At 41.3% G+C, this 18,605-nt stretch overlaps 1 protein-coding gene across 4 annotated transcripts in view; it reads left to right on the top strand.

Annotated features, from left to right (window-relative positions):
* Positions 1-18,605, top strand: part of NUP93 (nucleoporin 93) — a 76,130-nt gene that overhangs the window by 43,600 nt on the left and 13,925 nt on the right. For all 4 annotated transcript variants that reach the window (XM_041459032.1, XM_041459034.1, XM_041459035.1 and 1 more), the window contains exons 4-10: positions 2,903-2,965; positions 4,676-4,804; positions 11,336-11,410; positions 13,539-13,628; positions 14,984-15,123; positions 16,689-16,821; positions 17,799-17,956. In XM_041459032.1, coding sequence (XP_041314966.1) covers positions 2,903-2,965; positions 4,676-4,804; positions 11,336-11,410; positions 13,539-13,628; positions 14,984-15,123; positions 16,689-16,821; positions 17,799-17,956 — 788 coding nt within the window. The remainder of the gene's footprint in view (positions 1-2,902; positions 2,966-4,675; positions 4,805-11,335; positions 11,411-13,538; positions 13,629-14,983; positions 15,124-16,688; positions 16,822-17,798; positions 17,957-18,605) is intronic.

The raw sequence follows: 18,605 nt of genomic DNA, 5'->3' as shown, positions 1-18,605 counted from the left end.
TTTGTATATCTGTGAAATTGTGTGTGGTGATCAAAGTGTGGTGCACCACTAGGTGGCAATGCAATAAATGCAGGGAATCCAGCAGCCAGCCAGACGCACCTCACTTTCTTAACGAGTGAGATTCTGGCCACCAGAGCCTGGAGTGACACCCCCAGGAGCTCTTATTTAGCCTAACTAAGTAGAAGCAGCTCGCACAAGCAGTAACAGGAGCTCCAGCATCAGTTACTGAAACTCTCTCTTCTGAGGTTTAACAATTAGCCTGCAATTAACTGAAGCAGAAATTGTCATGCTGGAGTCATAACGTTTAGCACAAGACATAGGGCAACCTTTTTAAAATGTATTTCTCCTTAGTGAGGCATTACAGATGTTATTTGGAATATGTGAGGATTTTATTTTGCTAAATAAGTAGTTTTTGAGATTGAAAAAGACAATTATCCTTTAATTGGCATTCGGTGTAATGTGATCCCTTAAACGGACCTTGTAGAGCTCTCTGGGAGCTGGGCAGTTCATTGAGATACTCAGCCTAGATTTACTGATATCAAGGGAAGTTCAAGCACATCTTAAATTACCCTGTTGATTACCATCATTGCTGTGTACATTTCTAGGCAGGAACCTGCTAGTGCACATCCCTGAAAGGAAAGAGGGGAAGACCAAGGGCAGGAAAGGTAGGACTTGTATCTCTTGGGTTTTTCAGGAGCCCAGTGCTCACAGAGCAAGCAGGGAGCCAGGCATCCAGGACCTCTGCAAGCTCACACCCTCCATCACATCCAGGTAACTGTAGGTCTGCATCCTTGAGACATTGGGCTGGTTTTGACTGTAAAATTAGCAGAGTTGTTAGAATACAGCTAACACACTGTTCTCTGCAGCATCTGATCTCTACCATCTTAAACGGGTCTGTCTCTTCATGTATTGGTGTGTGCTCTGAAGGTCTAGAGGCATTGCTGTTTTAATTCCAGATAATAATTCTCCATTTTAGGTTGAAGGTGGGGAAATAAAGAAAACAAAAAAAAAAAAAAAAAAAAAAAGGAACCCAGAAAACTCCTTGTCCTTCTACCCATGCAGGCAGGGACAAGCTTACAAGGCACGTCTCCATCCTTCTCCTGCACAGAGCTGAGGCTGGGTCTTGGCCCAGTTAGGTGACTGCGGCAGCCCTTGTCTCAGTGACAGCTGCTGTAATAGTTGGTCCCCAGACGTGTGCAAGGATCTGGATTTAGCTTCCTTTTTTTCAGGTTGTAACTGTGATTTCTCTGTGGGCATTGTCTAAAAATAAAGCAGGACCTGTCGGCTGGTGAAATGAAGAATAGGCTGGCTCGTGGTGACCGCTCTCTTCCGTGTGTAATTCAAGGCTTTTTCTGGGGAACTGCGCCGCACGTCTCTCGGAGGATGGCGGCCTCTTCTCCCTCTGGTGTACAGAAAGGGGTCACCTTCTTATTTCCAGCTGAAGGGGGTCACAGCCTGTCCCATGTACCTCAAATGCTTGTTCTACATATTGCAGAAGGAGAGGGTGCAATGCCCTTTATTTCACATGCTGGTGCTGGGGAGCTGGAAGCAAGCAGCACACCTGTGTGACAGTGTCCTGCCAGATTGCTTCAGACTGGGGAGATTTCAATTGCTCCTCACCTCCCAGAGCTAAGTATCACTCTGTGATACTTGTGGTTCTATATATTACTGCTGCAGGGCAGTTTCTAAGATCTGCCATAAATATATTTTTCCAAAAGCCCAAATCTCTGTGTGTCACCACAGGAATTCTTTGGAGGAAAATGGGGATACTAAAAGGCACAAAAATCGTCCTGATTCCTGACAAATTCAGTTGGACACTGCTGCAACTGTGTTTTCTCTTTATAAAAGCATAAAACATGGTCCACTGAGTTCCCTCTCTCTGGGTTTGTTAGCAGCTTTTGGTTTTAGAGCTCGGGAGTGAGTGTACAGACTTTTAAGATATTAGCAGTTAATGGAGTTGATAATTTATAGCTGATTACTTCAGAGGGATACAAAAGCTTCCTTTTGTTTTTTATGACTTGTATAATGATTAAGTTGAAGTCTGGGCATACAAATCAGCTTGATTTATTGGTGATGTAACAGTGAAAATTCAAAATAAAGATATGCATGTTAAAATGTGATAAACATATCCTGATTGTTGTCTCTGTGTGCTACTGCATTTTACCCCACAGATACTTGTTTAAAGTTAAAACTTCATTTTATATTTCCTAGTATAGGTCATAAAATTAACCTTTGGGATAAGGAGCTAACAGCTCATCTAAATCAGTTTGTTCACACACACCTGACCTCTTTGAGATTTACTCATATACTGAGAATTAAAAATACAATTCTTCCTTTTTACCCATGCCAGCTGTATTCATGGAGAGAAGCTGTGTGATAAACTTTTTCTGTATGCTTTCCAACTGTTTAGTTATTTCAATCCTTCCTCAACTGACTATTTTTAAGGCTCTTTTTCACAGTTGTATCGGTCCTCCAAGAGCTCCACTTCTGCCTGAAGCTGCCAAGTCAAAGCCTGTTTTATTTTTTTCAGCATACTCAAGTCCAACAATCTTATCTTGGCTTATCGCTCCTACCAGCTTTCATCCTAGCTCCCTCAAATGGAGAGCAAGAGGAGGCAGATGCTGGGACACAGAGATAAAAGAGAATAGAATCAGGACATTTCACTAGGATTTAATGCATATTAAAAGGAGGGATTAATGCATTTTCATTTTCACATTGCTCTGGATGGGCATCTTACTGTGTCTTTGGTGAAGTAAAGTGACCTTTAAACTTCTTGGGACTGGACTGCAGAGAGGGCTCTGAGCACTTCTCAGAACAGAAAGAGCTGAGTACTGCAATATGTATCTGATGTTAGTGCAAGGCTGATTATTTTGGCTGAAATTCTGTTTCTCCTTTTCTGCAGGGATTCCTGAAGAATGAAAAAGATAATGCATTGCTGTCTGCCATTGAAGAGTCTAGGAGGAGGGTAAGTTGGAAGAAAGCACCATCGTTTTTGCCTAAAAACAAAACCAGGAGAGATTTGCAGAGTCCAGTGTTCTTCCCTTGAAAGGGATCAGTATTTAGTCTGTGAGAAAAAGACAGTTAGCCTTCCCCTCTTCATCTCCTGCATCTTCACCTCTGAACAAATAGCTGTTTTGAAGATCATCTGAGCAGCAACTTGTTTACTGATAAGAAAATCATCTAATCGTTTCTGAATCTATTTGTGCTTTTGGTATCTGTCATGTTCTGGGACAGTGATTTTCACAATTGAATTATGCAGCATAGAAAAATGCTTCCTGTTGTTTGTCTTTTAATTCCTTCTTGGAAATGTCATTCCATACTTCCTAGTGCTCATGTTATGATTGTTTCTCTCCATGTATCCTGGGGACATCAGGTTTAGAACTGAGCCTGTGTTTCTTTCAAATGATAAAAAATAGTACATAAGCATTATTACATTATTTCAATTACATAAAATTATCTGTAACTATTGAAGGATATTTAAAACCCTGTGATTATAGTGAAGGTACAGGTAAAACTTATATCCTGCCACAAAAGTATAAAGTGAATTTTATAATGCAACAAGGAAACACAAATCTTAAGCTTTAGTTGCATGCTTGCATTGTAATTAAATGTTTGGCAAATGTCACTGTCTTTTATAAATTCTTTCTTCTGAGCAATGTTTTGCTCATTAATTGACAATATCCTAACAGTGAACTGCAAAGAAATGAAAAACTTAGCCAACCAAGACATTTAGTTATGCACATTGCAGCATGAAGCTATGTGAACAGGAAAGAAGTAGAAGACACAATGTAGCTTATTCTCTATTCAGAATTAGTGGAGAGTCTCTTATTTCCTGTGGTGGTATACCTCATGCTGTTAGTCTCACCCCAACAATAACAGAAATGGTAGTGAAGCATCTTCTCTATCCTAATGCTATTGCCAAAATAAGGGACTATTTCCCTTACTGAGGGAAAAGCTGTTTCCTTCCATATGTTCCCCATTGGATCTGAAGACAATGTAGCACATCAGCCATTTTAAAGGTAAAGGTTGTTTTTCTTGGGATTTGATTTTCCTGTGTGCTTTCCCAAGTTATGTTCCTGATGAAAGAGACTTCCTGATTCTTTGACACTGGTTTATTTTCCCTTAATATTCTGATTTTTATTTTATCCTATTTCCCATTTAAAAGAAAAACACACTGGTAAAGACCTGAAAATTATTATGGGCAATAAACACACATCTTTGTTAAGAATGCAGCAAGTCAGACCTTTGTAGCCTCCAGGGAGGTGAAAAGCTAGTGGTCATTAGAGAAGTTAAGTCTCAGCAAACCACACAGATCAGTGATGAACCTGGATATTGTGTGTGTGCTGCTAAGTTAAAAAAGGATGCCTACTGATTTTCCTCCTGCTCAGATTCCTGTGCTGCCATGTCATGGAAAGACACAGTTTCCTTCTTTTACCAGCTGGGGGTATGTAAGAGTTGTCTTAATTCCACATACACCTACTTTCTGAATCCCATTGTACCTGAACAGGAAGCCTGGTAAAATAATATGCAGCACACCATTAGCTCTTGAGGGCTGACCTGGTTGATTTATGTAGTTGCTATTTTCTGTTTCATTTTTGGGCTTGTCTATTAATAGCAGAGTCAGGCTGGTGGGTGTTTCTATATGTTCCTTAGCTCTTGTTGTTCTTCACGACAGACTTTTGCCATGGCTGAGGAGTATCACCGAGAATCAATGCTGGTTGAATGGGAACAGGTGAAACAAAGGATTCTTCATTCTCTGCTTGCATCAGGGGAAGATGCTCTTGATTTCACCCAGGAAAATGAGGTAACTCTGTCTTTCTAAATGCTGTGCACAGTCACGCACAGCACTGTACACAGCTGGCATTCCAGCACTGCTGAAACCACCTCTGAAGTATTTTGCAACTACAACTGTGTGAAAATGAGAAATATGAAATCCCTATTTAATTCTAGAAGGGCTCTGACTAGCAGATGCCTTGTCTAGCAGAATATCAAACCTTTGTGATTGTTTCTATTTATTGTCTGATGGGTACAGACATTGGAGCTGCTGTTGCTGAAGCTGTGTTTTGAGCAGCATATGTGCTGCTGGAAACTTAGTCACAAACACATTCTAGGTCAATATATCCAGGGGACAGAAAACACACTGGGGACTTCAGGAAACCCTTGTGATGTGACACCAGGGAGTTTCTCAGGTGCAGTTGTGCTTGCACAAAGGTCTTAGAGTATCTCTTTATCACTCTGTGCCAGCCTGGATTTATGGCTTTTCTTAGGAGGCTGAATTGTGCTTACACAAAGGTCTTAGAGTATCTCTTCCCTTTATCACTCTGTGCCAGCCTGGATTTATGGCTTTTCTTAGGAGGCTGATGAAGTCTCTCAGGTCTCTTGGCAAAACCAAATGAATAAACAAAAAAAAAAAAAAAGCTTTTCTTTTTATCTTGCTGTCTCATGCAGACCAGATTAGAATTTTGATTTCTAGTGTTCAGGTTAATCCAGCAGTGACCAAATCCTTTGGGCAAGACTGACTCCATGTTTAACAGAAGAGATATTGACTATCATCTTAAAACATTCCTTATCTTCTGTTACAATTTAAACCTTTACAGTTTATTCTCTTAAATAAAATGTTTCAGTTAAAGGAGTAGAGCAGAGCAGAGTTACCTGCAGGATGTTTGGAACCCAGCTCCTCTGAGCTGAAAGTATCAGACAGCAGCTGTGATCCCTGGAGCACAGTTACATCACTGCTGCTGCACTGTGCTCCATGAAAGTGCTCACCTTGAGGGGAGAAGGGATAGGGAGAGGGGCGATGCAAGTTGTTGTGCTTTCAGGCTGAAAAAGAGACACATTTTTTTATAGCCTTGTTCTCCACCCATAGAAATGAATTCTTGTTCATTGGGATGACCTGCAAGTATACTGAAATAAAAAAAAACCCCTTGGTGCTAATGTGGTATGACCTGTATAGGGATTTGGAAATAATTAAAATTGCTAATGAAATGTCCCTTTCTGATTGCTGTTCTTTTAAATATAGGTTAATCCCAGTTAGCATACCTCTTTTTATAGGGGCTGTCTTCCCTAGAAAATACTTTACTGATACTTTACTGGGACTTCTCAAAGGTTGTCCAGCTTTCCAATATTAGAAATGCTAAATAATGCAGACTGAATTAATTTAAAACTAGGAACAGCTATCCCATTATTTTAGGATGTGAATCTGAAGGCTTGGCAGTTACACTGATAGCCTCTAACATCTTTGATTTGTGTGCTAGTTACTGGTATGGGGTTTTCCTTTTGGGGTGTGGATGTTAACTGCTAGCAGAAGTACTTTAATAACCCACTCTGAGCAGGTAAAACCCCTGCTCTGGTGTTTCATTGTCAAATGGATGCTACCCCAGTCCATGGCACTTGAGATGCCAAGCATCAAATTGGTGTGAGGGAGGAGGGGAGAAAACTCAGCTCCTAATGTTTCTGGTGAATGTGTTTAAAGACTCAATGTACACTACCACTCAGTAATACTCCACTCTCTGTTTCAAAGCTTTCATAGTAGCTGTATGTCATTTCAAGAGCATTTAAAATCCTTGATATATTCTAGTCTTAGCCTCAAGAAGTCAAAGGTCTGAGAGGTTTGAAGTGCATCTACTGTGTTAAAAGCCTGTTATCTAACCTCCCCACAGCAGGTTGTTCTTCTAAAGCCTTGTTCCAGTCAAATAAGTTTTTTGTGTGTATGTGACACAAACAGACACAGCCTGTAGAATATAGTAGAGGTTTAATTGATATCCTCTGGAGATGGAGAATCAGCTGAAAAGGCACAGATCCAAACGCAGCAGGGGGCCAGTCTGCCTGCGAGCCAATTCTCAAGCTTTGGGCAAGCTAATTTGGGCAGAGTGAAATACCAACACATTATTCATGGAAATAAGACCAATTAACAAGCAAAGCTCACGATTCAAAGAACCTAATGCAGGACTTGCCATTAAGGTTTTCTGTTCCCCCTGGTCCTCCAGCCTGGCCACCTTCTTGTCAGGGAAAACCAGAGCTGATAAAAACGTGCTTCTTGTGGGGCTGGAAAGGGATGAAAGCCTGAGTTTTGTCTTCAAGGTATCAAACACCTATGGTCTGAAGGTGTTTGTTATGACTGTTGTGTCATGAGGTGCCAAGGCGTTTCCTTTGTCCTTTTCCAAGTTTTTCCTTATTCCAGGTTTTTCTTTCTTCCACCCTTGCCGTAAGCTCTTCCACTGCTGCTGTCAAGCAGCACACTCCTGCAGTGATAGAGAGGCACTGGCACCTTTTGGTTTCTGTTCTGCCCCTCTGTAGCACATCTTCATATCCCTTAAATCCCAAGCACTGCAAGATGCTTTCCACTCCACCACAGTGTATTTTGATGGGGTTTCTCCAGCTTGGTCTCCTGCCTAGATATTCACTGCATCTACTGGCCAAGCCATTTGGAGTGCTGACAAAATGTCTGCCCAGACTTCTGCTGAGGAATGTGCATATGCATATGAGGGTGATGAATAATGCATCTTTACATGCATGGGGTTTGGTGTGCAAGTGAGGCTGAATGCTTGGCTGAGTGCAAATGAAGGAGGACTCCTTTGAAAAGCAGCATCGTTTGGCTAAGTGAATTTAAAAGATAAAAATGTGATGGCAGTGCAGCTAAGCTGCAGGTTTGAGAAATGGATAATATTCTGAATAAATATTACAGTTCTGAATAATGTTTTGGAAAGACCAAACTTCAGGGCAGGGAAAAGCAAAGGTGTTTGAGAAAAACAGCAGAAGCCATTTAAGCAATATCAGACTAGAGATACAGCAAGATTTGTGTGTGTGCACTTACACTTCTGCAGTCCTTTGTGCATTCCCCACTTTTCTGCTTTTCCTTTTGCTGCTCCAGTTAAACTTCAGAACCTGACCTGTTTTGAACATACCTTTCACTATCTTTTTCTTGCTTGGAACTTGGTAAGTTCTGACTTGCCAGCAAAGAGTATCCTCCCCCCTTTCCACTTTCCCCGTTAGTTTGTAGGGGGGGAAAATCCTTCCCTTCTTGGAAAGGATTGCCTGTGCAATCCATTTCTGCAATTCAAGGGGAGCCCTAGAAGTGACCTTCCCCATGCTGACTCACTACTTTAGTTTTCCTTTTGAACTTTCCCTTTAGCACAGCCATGTGATAGTTCAGTGAGCCAGTGCTTTCTTGTAGTTTAATAATTCAAAGGTGAAGCCGGAATGCACGCATGAGATGGGAAAAAGTAGGAAATAAGCTTACTTCCATGGCTCTTTTTCCATAGGAAAGAAAAGTGTAAGAAAATTAGGACAAATTCTAGACTTCTTGATTTTTTTTCTCCCTGAAGTGCCAAGTCAGTAGAACTTAAAGAATGTCATTTCACTGTGGCAGTTCTCAGCTGCAGCAGATAGTTAAGAAGTGTTTCCTAAATCATAATGGTTAAACTAAAATTGGAGAAAGGAAAGGAAAACCCAAGCCCAGAGCAGCTATTTCTTAGTTTCAGGCACACACTTCTGAATTCAGGTTGTTACCTGAATTGGTTTGAGCCTGGCAGTCACACACCAGTCTCTGGAGTGGCAGCCACGTGGGTGCTCTTTGGTGCCACAAAGCAGAAAAAGGAACAGATTCACAAAACAAAGCCCCAGTCCCTGTGTGTCTGCTGCTTGGGCACTGGCTGAAAGTGACACTAAGTCACTATGTACTGGTCTTCACTTGCTTTACGAGATGAAACCTCATCGGTAATTAATGACAACGTCCATAATTTAGCATTACTTTAAATAACTCTGCATTTTATCTGGCTCGGCACAGGGAAAGGCTGCAAAGCGCTATTTCTGCCATGGTGTCTGTTTCCCAGGAAACCTGCTTTAACAGTTTCTTTGTTCTTTAGAACAAAGAATTTGTCGGGTTTTAGGTGGGTTTAAAGGAATTTGTGTCAGATGATTTGGCAATGAAAGAAAAATGCAGATGCTTCTGAATATCAGTACCCACTAAGAGGGACTGTGAAGAATATTTTTAGTGTAAGCTCAGTTGCAGAAAGAAAAGTGAAATTGCTTCTGGGTTTCTTGTAAGGCGTTTTTATAGAGCCTGAGGTCTAAATGTACCTGCCTGATTTTGTAATCAGGTTAAATATTATTTAAATAGCATTATTAGTGAGAAATTAATGCAGTAATGAACTAATTTCAGCCATTTTAAAGGATTGTCCAAGTTCATCCTTGGTACCTTCATTCATTTATATTTCATTATATTAGGAACAAACACTGCTGAATTTTTTAAATTCTGTAATTAACTGTTGTATGCTGTGCAGAAACCTGTAACTACAGATACCACAATGCTCTTATAATTTCTTGATGGAAGTCAGTGCCCTTATCTTCATATATAAATTTCTTGCCAATGCAGAAGAGTTTCTTGGCCAGTCCAATTGTGTATCTTCTTTTGTTTTTAAATTTTAACTTGTGAACACTTTACTGATCAAAACTCCTGGACTTGGGACAGTGAGTAGTAGTTGTCTTTGTAAGGACACATGCTCATGAGTGTAAGAGAGGTCTTACATGGTAGAAGATATTCCAGGTTAAACCAATACCAAAGTGAAATTAATTTGGGAATAATTGAGAGAATGTTCCGTGCAAAACTGATCAGTAACATGTCTGGAAGTTCATTTGTTTGTGTTATTTCATTTTGAAGTTGGAATACAGTTCCCAAAAATAGCGAGATTCTTTTGAAGACTCTGCCAGTATTTAATCCTCATTTGAAACAAGAAACTGAATGATGGCACCATCTGGAGAAAAGCTGTCCATTTCTGGATCTCTTTCTGAAATCCACACGAGCCAGGTCATGGCAGGAACATTGCTCCTGCCGTTCTGCAGTCTGACAGGTGTCAGCAAAGCTGAACTCTAAAGCTGGTTAAACTGGAAGTGAAAACAATGATTTTCCTATTGCATTTGGGCTTCATGTTATTTGTACAGGCAGCAAGTTGGTCACATTTAAATGAACTCTTCCAGGCAAGACTAGAGCACATCCTTAAGCAGTCTTTGGAGGTGATCCTGTCTGCGCTGTAAAGTACTGACATTCTGGGTAACCAGTGTAAGAAGCAGTAAAGCTGTTTGACCATGTTGCTTAGGTGCACTGTAACAGCTAATGAGGATGTGCAGCCAGTTGTAACTGACTTTGATGGTAAAAAGCTTAATTTTTAAACTCTGCAGATGTACCTGCCCTTTCTCGGAAAAAATTACTGATTCCAGTTTAGATGAATATCCATGGCCTTGAGTTATATGGTAACAAGCTTGAAAACCTTGCTTTGCTGAAAGCTTGTCTGTTCCTTTTTGCTTGCCCCAACTATGTCAGTTGGCTTCATAATAAATATTATGCTTCTGAACTGAGCTTGTCTTGCTTTGATCTTCAGACCAGCATGACTTCTGAAGCAACTGATATTAAAGGACTGTTTACCTCAAAAGGATCTGTCTTTAAAATGACTGTACTTTATTTTTCAAACTCAAGACTTGCAATGCTGATGCTGAAATAAAGAATTACATTCTTTTAGAAAACAAGAAATAGCAGAGAGCATTGCTCAGAGTATTATTTCCTCCAACGTATTGAACACATATGTTCAGTGGTGGCTGTACTGAGAACATACCTGTGCCTTGGAGTAAATACTTAAAATTCCTTTATGCAGCATTATACCTATTGTGGCATGTTGTATTATGAGTTTTATAAGAGTATGAATTTTGTATGCTGTGATTCCATTGGCTGTCTCTCCCTGCTCTACGCTCAAAATATCTTAGTCTTGGCATAGTCTCTGTGGGTAAAAAGACTATTTTTTTCAGGTCAGGATATTGCCAGCATACTTCCTCTTGCAGCAGACCAGCAGTGGGGCACTTTCCAGCACACAATTGAATGCTGCAGTCCTATTTTATGTCCATATCATGGTACTGGGACAAAACTGGAGTATCAGATCTACCAGACTGGATCTGTTTGAGCTCATCTGTTGGATTCTATATCCTTGCTGTGATGGAGGTTCGGAGTAGATGCCTCACAGCAAGACATTGACAAGAAGCAACCTTTCAAGAAACAAAAGCAAAGAATTAAAATTATAAGGTGCTACCAAGAGACACTGATGTCCTAATTCTAGAGAGCTAATGGTTGGTTTGTGCACTGAATAAGGAGGATTTCTGTCACTTTAGAAAGTTTAAGCTATATTGGGAAGATAATGGGATATTGCAATGAGACTGCATTTTTCTCTGTAGATGGTTCAAAACCCTGTTCTTAGTTCTGTCAGGAACATGGTTTTGCTGTTCTTTAGGAGCAGATGTATTGGAAAAATGCATTGTGGTAATTCTCTTCCTGTGTGCTTCTCATGAGCAGCCCAGCTATGTCGGGGAGGTGGGTCCTCCAGGCCGCAGCTCCATGGACAGTGTGGAGATGGCATATGCTCGTCAGGTGAGTGGGAGTGAAAAAACTTCATTAAACACTGTGTTCAGCATGCAGAGAGATGGGGAAAATAAAGATTGGAGCTTAGTGTAAAAGAAAATATGGTAGGTAAAACATAAAAATATCTGCCTAGAGATAAAATGCTATTGACAAACACATAAATCTTGATGTTTTTAGAAGCATACTCACCTGTTTGCTACAGGATATTTTGTGTCAAAAAATGATGCTGAGCACCATATATGACTGAAAAAGCATTTATGCTTGTAAAGCAAACTGAAATTTTTTTAAGTTTTCGAAAGCAGTTTTTGTTAGGATTTGTGTCAATGCATAATTGTTTACAAATGAAGGCTTTATATTCCCTTTATTTTCATATGTGGAAGATCATTTTTCTCATGTATGTGTGTAGGAAAAAATATGCTGAAGTGTTAATCCTGATGCTTGTTGAATTACATCCTATTTTAATGACATGGCTTATGAGAAGCTTTAGTGTGTCAGCTATGAATTAATATGCCTGGTAGCATTAGACTCCCTCGGAAAATTTTCAGGGAAAACTGATAAACCTTTACATAACCAATTTGTTACTGTTGTTATTTGAGATTATCTGTTTACCAGCACTGTGGAGAACAAAATGAAAGAAAAGGAGTTGATTTTTCAAAATGGAATATGTGAAACGATGTTGCTTAATTTGCACACAATTACTGTTATTGTGTGCTTTGGCTCAGTCTGCACTGAGGCAGAGAGCAGCTTGTGCATCTGTTTTCCTACATCTGCATTCAGTTATGGTAACTGCGAAGAAACTAATAGCAAAAGGTTCATGGTTGTGCTGATAAAGTGTACATTTGATTTGGTGGCTCTTAATAGTTTGTTAATTTAGTTCATATCTACTGTAATATACCCACAGTGAATTTCTTCTTTAAAGCATAACTGTCTGTGCTTTGAGGCCATCAGTGTTACTCCGTGCTGCTTTTTGGGTGTGGGAAGCCCAGTCTCTCTAGCAATCCTGGCTCTGTGGTAGCTGTGGAGTCCCTGTGGCCAGTGGGCCCTCGTCAGGGTCACGGGCTGTGCACAGGCTGCTGCAGTGTGCCCTGGAAATGTGCTCTTTGTGGCCAGCCTTCTGCTGCCAAAACACTCGGTGCAGTCACTGCGTGCTCCCAGCAAGGGCTCCAGAGGAGCTGGCCTGGCTGAGCTGTCCTCGTGTCAGCCTGCTCAGTTCAAGAATAACCCAGTGGCAGCAGTCTGTGTGGGGCTCCTGTGGCTGCAGTGGGGAGTTGGGAGACCTGGAAGTCAGGCAGGAGAGCTGGAGATCCGTGCTGCTTCTATTTATCAGCAGCCATGAAATGTGTTTTGATTACAGTGAAGTGATTAATTGTTCTTTGTGGATAGTTCAAACTGTGTCACAGGAGCACGGTGACATCCACAGACCTGATTTCACTGATGCTGCATTCTGTTTGCAGTCCTGAGCTCTACATCTTGTCTGCACCCTGGTCATGTTGTAGTAGTGCTGCATGCCAATGGAGTTAACGTACAATGGCATTGCCTTTCTAGTATTGAGAATTATTATTTTTGGATGTAGTGGAAGGTCGTTGGACTGAGAGTAGAATAAACAATAGTAGACGAAGCTCAGTTAAGATCAAGAGTTAAAACAGGGAGGTGTGTGTATACATTTAAGGGCAGGCTCTGAAGGGTCAGATTTCTGTTTATTTCCTGACTCAGATTTCCCTGAATACTGCCACAAACCAGCAAAATCCTGTTTCTTTCACATCAGCAGGTAGGAGGCTGCTGTGCAGGGGAATATCACAGCCATCCACTTGTCAGGTCACTTTGGAATCTTTGTCCTTCAGCAATTAGCTGCAGTTAATCTAACAGGGCATTCAGCTCAGTGCTCTGCCATGCAAAACCCCTGAACAGCTGGGCTGCTGCTGGCCTTGGGCAGTTCTGGGGCTCTGAGGTGTGTGCAAGCTTGGGTGGTGCTGATGCCCACTCCTCCACCATGGGGTTGGAAGTGGCTGATGTGGGAGAGAAGCAGGGGGACTTGCTGGGAATACTGGTTTTGAAGCCTGATTTAGATTTTGCTGCTGTGGCTGAGGATGGAGCATAATATGTATTGTTAAATGTGCTTATTTTAATTATGTTTTAGATTTATATTTATAATGAGAAGATAGTGAATGGACATCTGCAGCCTAACTTGGTGGACCTCTGTGCTGCTACTGCAGGCCTGGATGATAAGGTACTGCCAGTAAGTTAACATAAGGAGATGTATTTAAGCTGTTTTCGGGCTGTGATTAACAGCCTGCTGACATCAGGGATGAAAACACTGATATTGCAAAAGAAAAAAAAAATTGCATGGCTCCACAGAAAACACAGAGGCAATTCTGGAATTTTCTCCAGTACAGCAGGACCAACCTGTGATGAAGTTGGTCATGGTGAAAATTTCTTAACACAGTGAGGAAGAAGTGAACCTGGTCTCCCATCATAGATGATAGGCTGTTGAGGGAAAAATTGCTTTTTATTTTAAATAGATTCTGTTATGTTTGATTAACAAAATGTGGTTTCTTAATGTCCTTTGAAGGTATTTAGTTGTGGGTAAAGGGTCTTCAATCAGACTCTGCTAGAGCTGAAATAGGCTCTCATAGCAAAGCATAAAACCCCTAGAATTGACTTTAAATCAATGATCTGCCTGCTTTCCTTTTTTTCTTTTCCTTTAATTGTGTTGCCTTGATCCACCCTAAAAAAGAAAACAAATGCACAAACCATGGAGAAATGCCCGGAGGAGAATACTGCAGCAGGGTCAAGCTATGAAAAAATTGTGCAAATGGAGAGAGCAAAAAGCTGCTCAGAGGCTGAGGAGCAAACCCTTCAATTTGATCTGAATTACAGATGTGCATCTTCACTCTGAACAGCTCTGCTTGTTTTGTAAGGGACAGCACAGGGAGTTTCAGTGTTCTTGCTGCTTTGAAGCACCAAGATCAAAGAGCTGCCCTTGCCAAAGTGAACAGTGCTGTTAGTTCTCAGTATTTTGCCATTTCAGCAGGGATGCCCTAGTCCTGTGAACACTGATAGGATCTTGTCCTTGTGAATAAGCAGATGGTTTTCAACTTTTATATATAACTGAGCCTTTGTCCAAGTGATCAGTGTCCTTTCAATGCTTCTTATCACACCTGATCACACAGCTTTCCAACAGCAGCCAGAGCCAGTGCTTACATGGAAAGCTGATGGTGCTGTGGTATATATTGAGTGGGAAGTGTGAACTAGAAATGAGCAAGAAACTGAGTACCAAGTATCCAGCCTAGTTTTGGAAATAGTTGTCAATTTTGGGGAACAATTGCAGGTGCAACATTTATAGCCATCTTCTTGCACAAGAATTGTGCAAAAAAAGCCTGTGAAACTTGAAATCTGTGGGACAGAAGCAGCTTACCCTTCGTGACTGTGTCCAGTATCTCCATTACAAATCTAAACTGACATGAATTTCTCTTGTGTTTATGCTTTTCTTGAGCATCAAAACAGAATGTAGCTCAGAACAGTGTTGTTTGTTCATCTCTGAATTAATTGCTGAGGCAGCAATTAATGAATGACTTTTTACAGAACATCTCTGAGATGTGGGCCATGGTGAAACAAATGACTGACGTCACCCTGGTTCCTGCCAGCGATGCCCTGAAAGTCAGGACCAACATGGAGGTGCGCATGGAGTTCGTGAGGCACGCTCTGCACTACCTGGAGGAAAGGTGGGATGGGTGCTCTGAGTACACATTGATAGAGCTCCCTAATAACAAGCCAGAATGACTTTGTAGTGCACTTAGAGTCAGCTACCTTGTGCTGCTCACAGACACGTCTCTTGCCTGTCTTATTGTGCAGGGCTTAGAGCAGCCACTTAAATGAAAAACTGTTCTAGTTTAACAGTGTTCTAGTTTAAAAGGCCTTGAATCCATGGGGAGGTTGTTTAGAAGATGCAAAGAATTTTATTCTTTCTTCTATGTTGCTTATAAATATTCTATATGTGTGGTGATATGTGAAGGTTTTTCACTTGAGGAAAGTGATCTGTTTCTCTTCTGCAAAAGAATATCTGCTTTTCTATATGCTCCCTTTCTGATTGCTGGTTGCTGTCAGCAACCCATGAGGACAGCAGGGGAACAAACCTGGTGCAATGAGTCAAGTTCTGATCATGCCATTTCTACACTGAAAAGTTTTTGGAGAATGTGAAGAAGCTGAAGTTGAGACATGTAGCTGTGATTTTCAGATGGTAGAAAGGGGTTTGTTGTGTGTATTAGCAAGTACCATGGGGGCCTAAGCTCCTTGGCCAATAGAGTTCTCAGAGAACTGCAGGGTGTGACGCTGCCCAAAGCCAAATGCCCATTCACTGCACATGTGGATGGATATTGCAGTGTCTCTTTTCCAGTATCTGCAATGTGATGCCAGCAGGCTCTTCCAGCCCTTGCAAGCAGTAACTGCAGGGTGGTACGTGGGCATTTGTTAGGGACACAGATTGCATCAGAGCATGGAAAGCACTGTGCTCTGACACAGCACTGTGGGAAGAGAGGCTTTCACCTCCTGGCACAGCCTCTTCTTGGCCCTGGCAGTTGGTTGTCACACCCTATCAGCACTCAGTGTCACCCAGGAGTGGTGGCAGCTGCTGCCTGTGCGCAGAGGAGCTGACACAACGGAAGGATCTTCTGTTCCCAGTTCCTCAGTCTCAGCAGAGTGCAATGAGCCAGTGACTCTTAACCTGATTTGCCACATATCCAACTTGCTAAATGTTCACAGTGCCATTAACTGCTAGCTGAAGTTAGGAGTTAGTTATATGTAGTACTTTCCCAGTGCTCCCAACTGTGGAGATTAGGCCTCTCTAAATTCCTTTTCTCTCTGGGATTTTCTTCTGTTTAGTCCATAGCGCTAATGCTGATATTTTTCCATAGGGCAGGGAGGAGAGGCAAACACATCTGTGGTATTTAACCGTTCTTTCATGATAGGATTGAGAGTTAAAGTATTAGGGTGGAAACGTTTTTTGCCAGTTAATATATTTGAGCTTAAATTTGTACTACAAGAATCTAATAAGAAGAGCTTCATAACTGAGAGTTGAACTTGGAGCAGTCCATTACAGACTCCAAACCTGGTGTCTTCTGAGACTGCTAAATACAAGGATCTTCCTAAAGTGACCGAGATTTGTGCCTCATTTTGTTGTAATAATAATGTTTGAACATCGAGTTAGTTTGCTTTAAATTGTGAGTTCTGTCAGACCTGAAAGGCAGTGGATGTTTGTGTCTCAGTCTGCTCATGTTTGTTTTGCTTTCAGTTACAAAAATTACACTTTTGTGACAGTCTTTGGAAACTTGCACCAGGCTCAGCTGGGTGGAGTCCCAGGCACCTACCAGCTGGTCCGCAGCTTCCTGAACATCAAACTGCCGGCGTCTGTCCCTGGTCTGCAGGTATGGGCAGCACTGTCAGCCGCTGAGCCAAAACAACACAAACCTGTTCACCAGTGCAGAGCGGGAGCCAGGGCAGCCTCCAGTGGCTTTTCTGTTGTTTAAGCTGCTTTTAGGACAGCAGGCTCTTACTCCTCTAGAATTTTTCACTAGGAAAATGGGAGGTGGCAGATAAAATCACTCTCAAGTTCAGACCTAGTCCCAAAGCATGGTGGGTGCTCGGTAGCTTGAGTTCTAATTCTAGAAATTATGGTGACTTCTGGTCGTCATCTTAGAAATCAACAAGCAAGAACTAAAATTCATTATGATGGTTCAAAAAAGCAGCTTCTTAATCTGCCTGTTTTGCTTTTTCTCTTTTTTTACATTTATTGTAAGATGGTGAAGCCATCACCAAATGTGTAATGAATTCATCTGAATTGTAGCCTGGGCCTTTTATTTAGGAATCTGAATAAAACGCTTCTTACCTGCATGTAGTAAAAAGTGCATAGCTGTGCATCTACAAAATAACCAGATAGGCACTCTGGGTTGAAAAATTAGGTATAAAAGCTAAATGAAGAAATAATAAATTATAGCATTGGAGCACACACAGCTAAGTCTAGCTGTCTCTCCTTACCTGCTGAGATCAGTGATTAGTTTGATATCTTTCTGTTTCGGTGAAAATGTTTTCAATACCTCGGTGGCCTAATCCAGATCAATCTCCTGTGTGGGGAGGATATCATATGCTAATTCTGGGATTCTCAGAACCTCCCTCAGAATTGAAATCTGGGCAATCAGAAGAGAATCACACCTTTCACTGCTGAAATGTGCAGAGCTTTGCCAGGATTTAACCCTTATGACCTCTGGCTTCTATAACAGAATTTTTTATCAATATGACTGAGGGTATAAGGGCAGAAATAATGAATGAAGCAAAGGATTAAAAAAAAATCTTTCAAATATGTTGCTTTTAAGAAAAAATTAAGTATGTCCTACTTTCTTTTCAGGATGGTGAGGTGGAGGGCCATCCTGTGTGGGCACTGATTTACTACTGCATGCGCTGCGGGGATCTGACTGCAGCCATGCACGTGGTGAAACGGGCACAGCACCAGCTGGGAGAGTTCAAAACCTGGTTCCAGGAGTACATGCACAGTAAAGACAGAAGGTAATTGGGAACTAGGAAGGATCCTTCTGAGGGCTGGGAATTGCTGTGGAGTAGTGAAATTATCAGTGGTTTGGTAGAAATACAAAAAGCTCAGGTCTCTTCTGGTGGTGGTGGTTGCCTGAGGTTTATATTACCTACCTAAATTACACATAGAAGTTTGCATATTTTAATTTGTGGCTTTGAAGTTGAGAAATCTCAACAGAGAAAGAGTTGTTTGAAAATATTCAAAAATTTACATTTCAAAAATAATAGTGTGTGGTGTAGCTTTACTTTTTACAGAAGTGTAAACAGTAAAGCTACACCACAAAAAAACCACTGTAAAGCTTTTTACAGTGTTACACTGGGATAAGCCCAGTGTAACAGTGGGATATGGCATACAATAGATCAGATTTAATCTGCTGTCATGATTCCTGTATCTTTTATTTCCCCTGTTGCTTATTTTAGCTGAATTTCCTTTGGGGAACACTTTTTACTACACCTGTTTTCATAAGAATGCCACACAGGAAAAGCAAGCAGAGTTTGTTAGAGGTCTTTAGAGGCCTGACTCTCACATCTTTCTTGTGTTTATTCTCCTCTTACAGTTTTTGCTGTCCAGCACTGCACAGAGGCCATTGGCCAAACTGCTGCTGATGTGGTTGCAAAGTGGTTA

This window comes from Pyrgilauda ruficollis, unplaced genomic scaffold (assembly GCF_017590135.1).
Source record: "Pyrgilauda ruficollis isolate IOZ18807 unplaced genomic scaffold, ASM1759013v1 scaffold13, whole genome shotgun sequence".
Classification (NCBI taxonomy): domain Eukaryota; kingdom Metazoa; phylum Chordata; class Aves; order Passeriformes; family Passeridae; genus Pyrgilauda; species Pyrgilauda ruficollis.
This window is presented reverse-complemented; position numbering and strand designations above follow the sequence as displayed.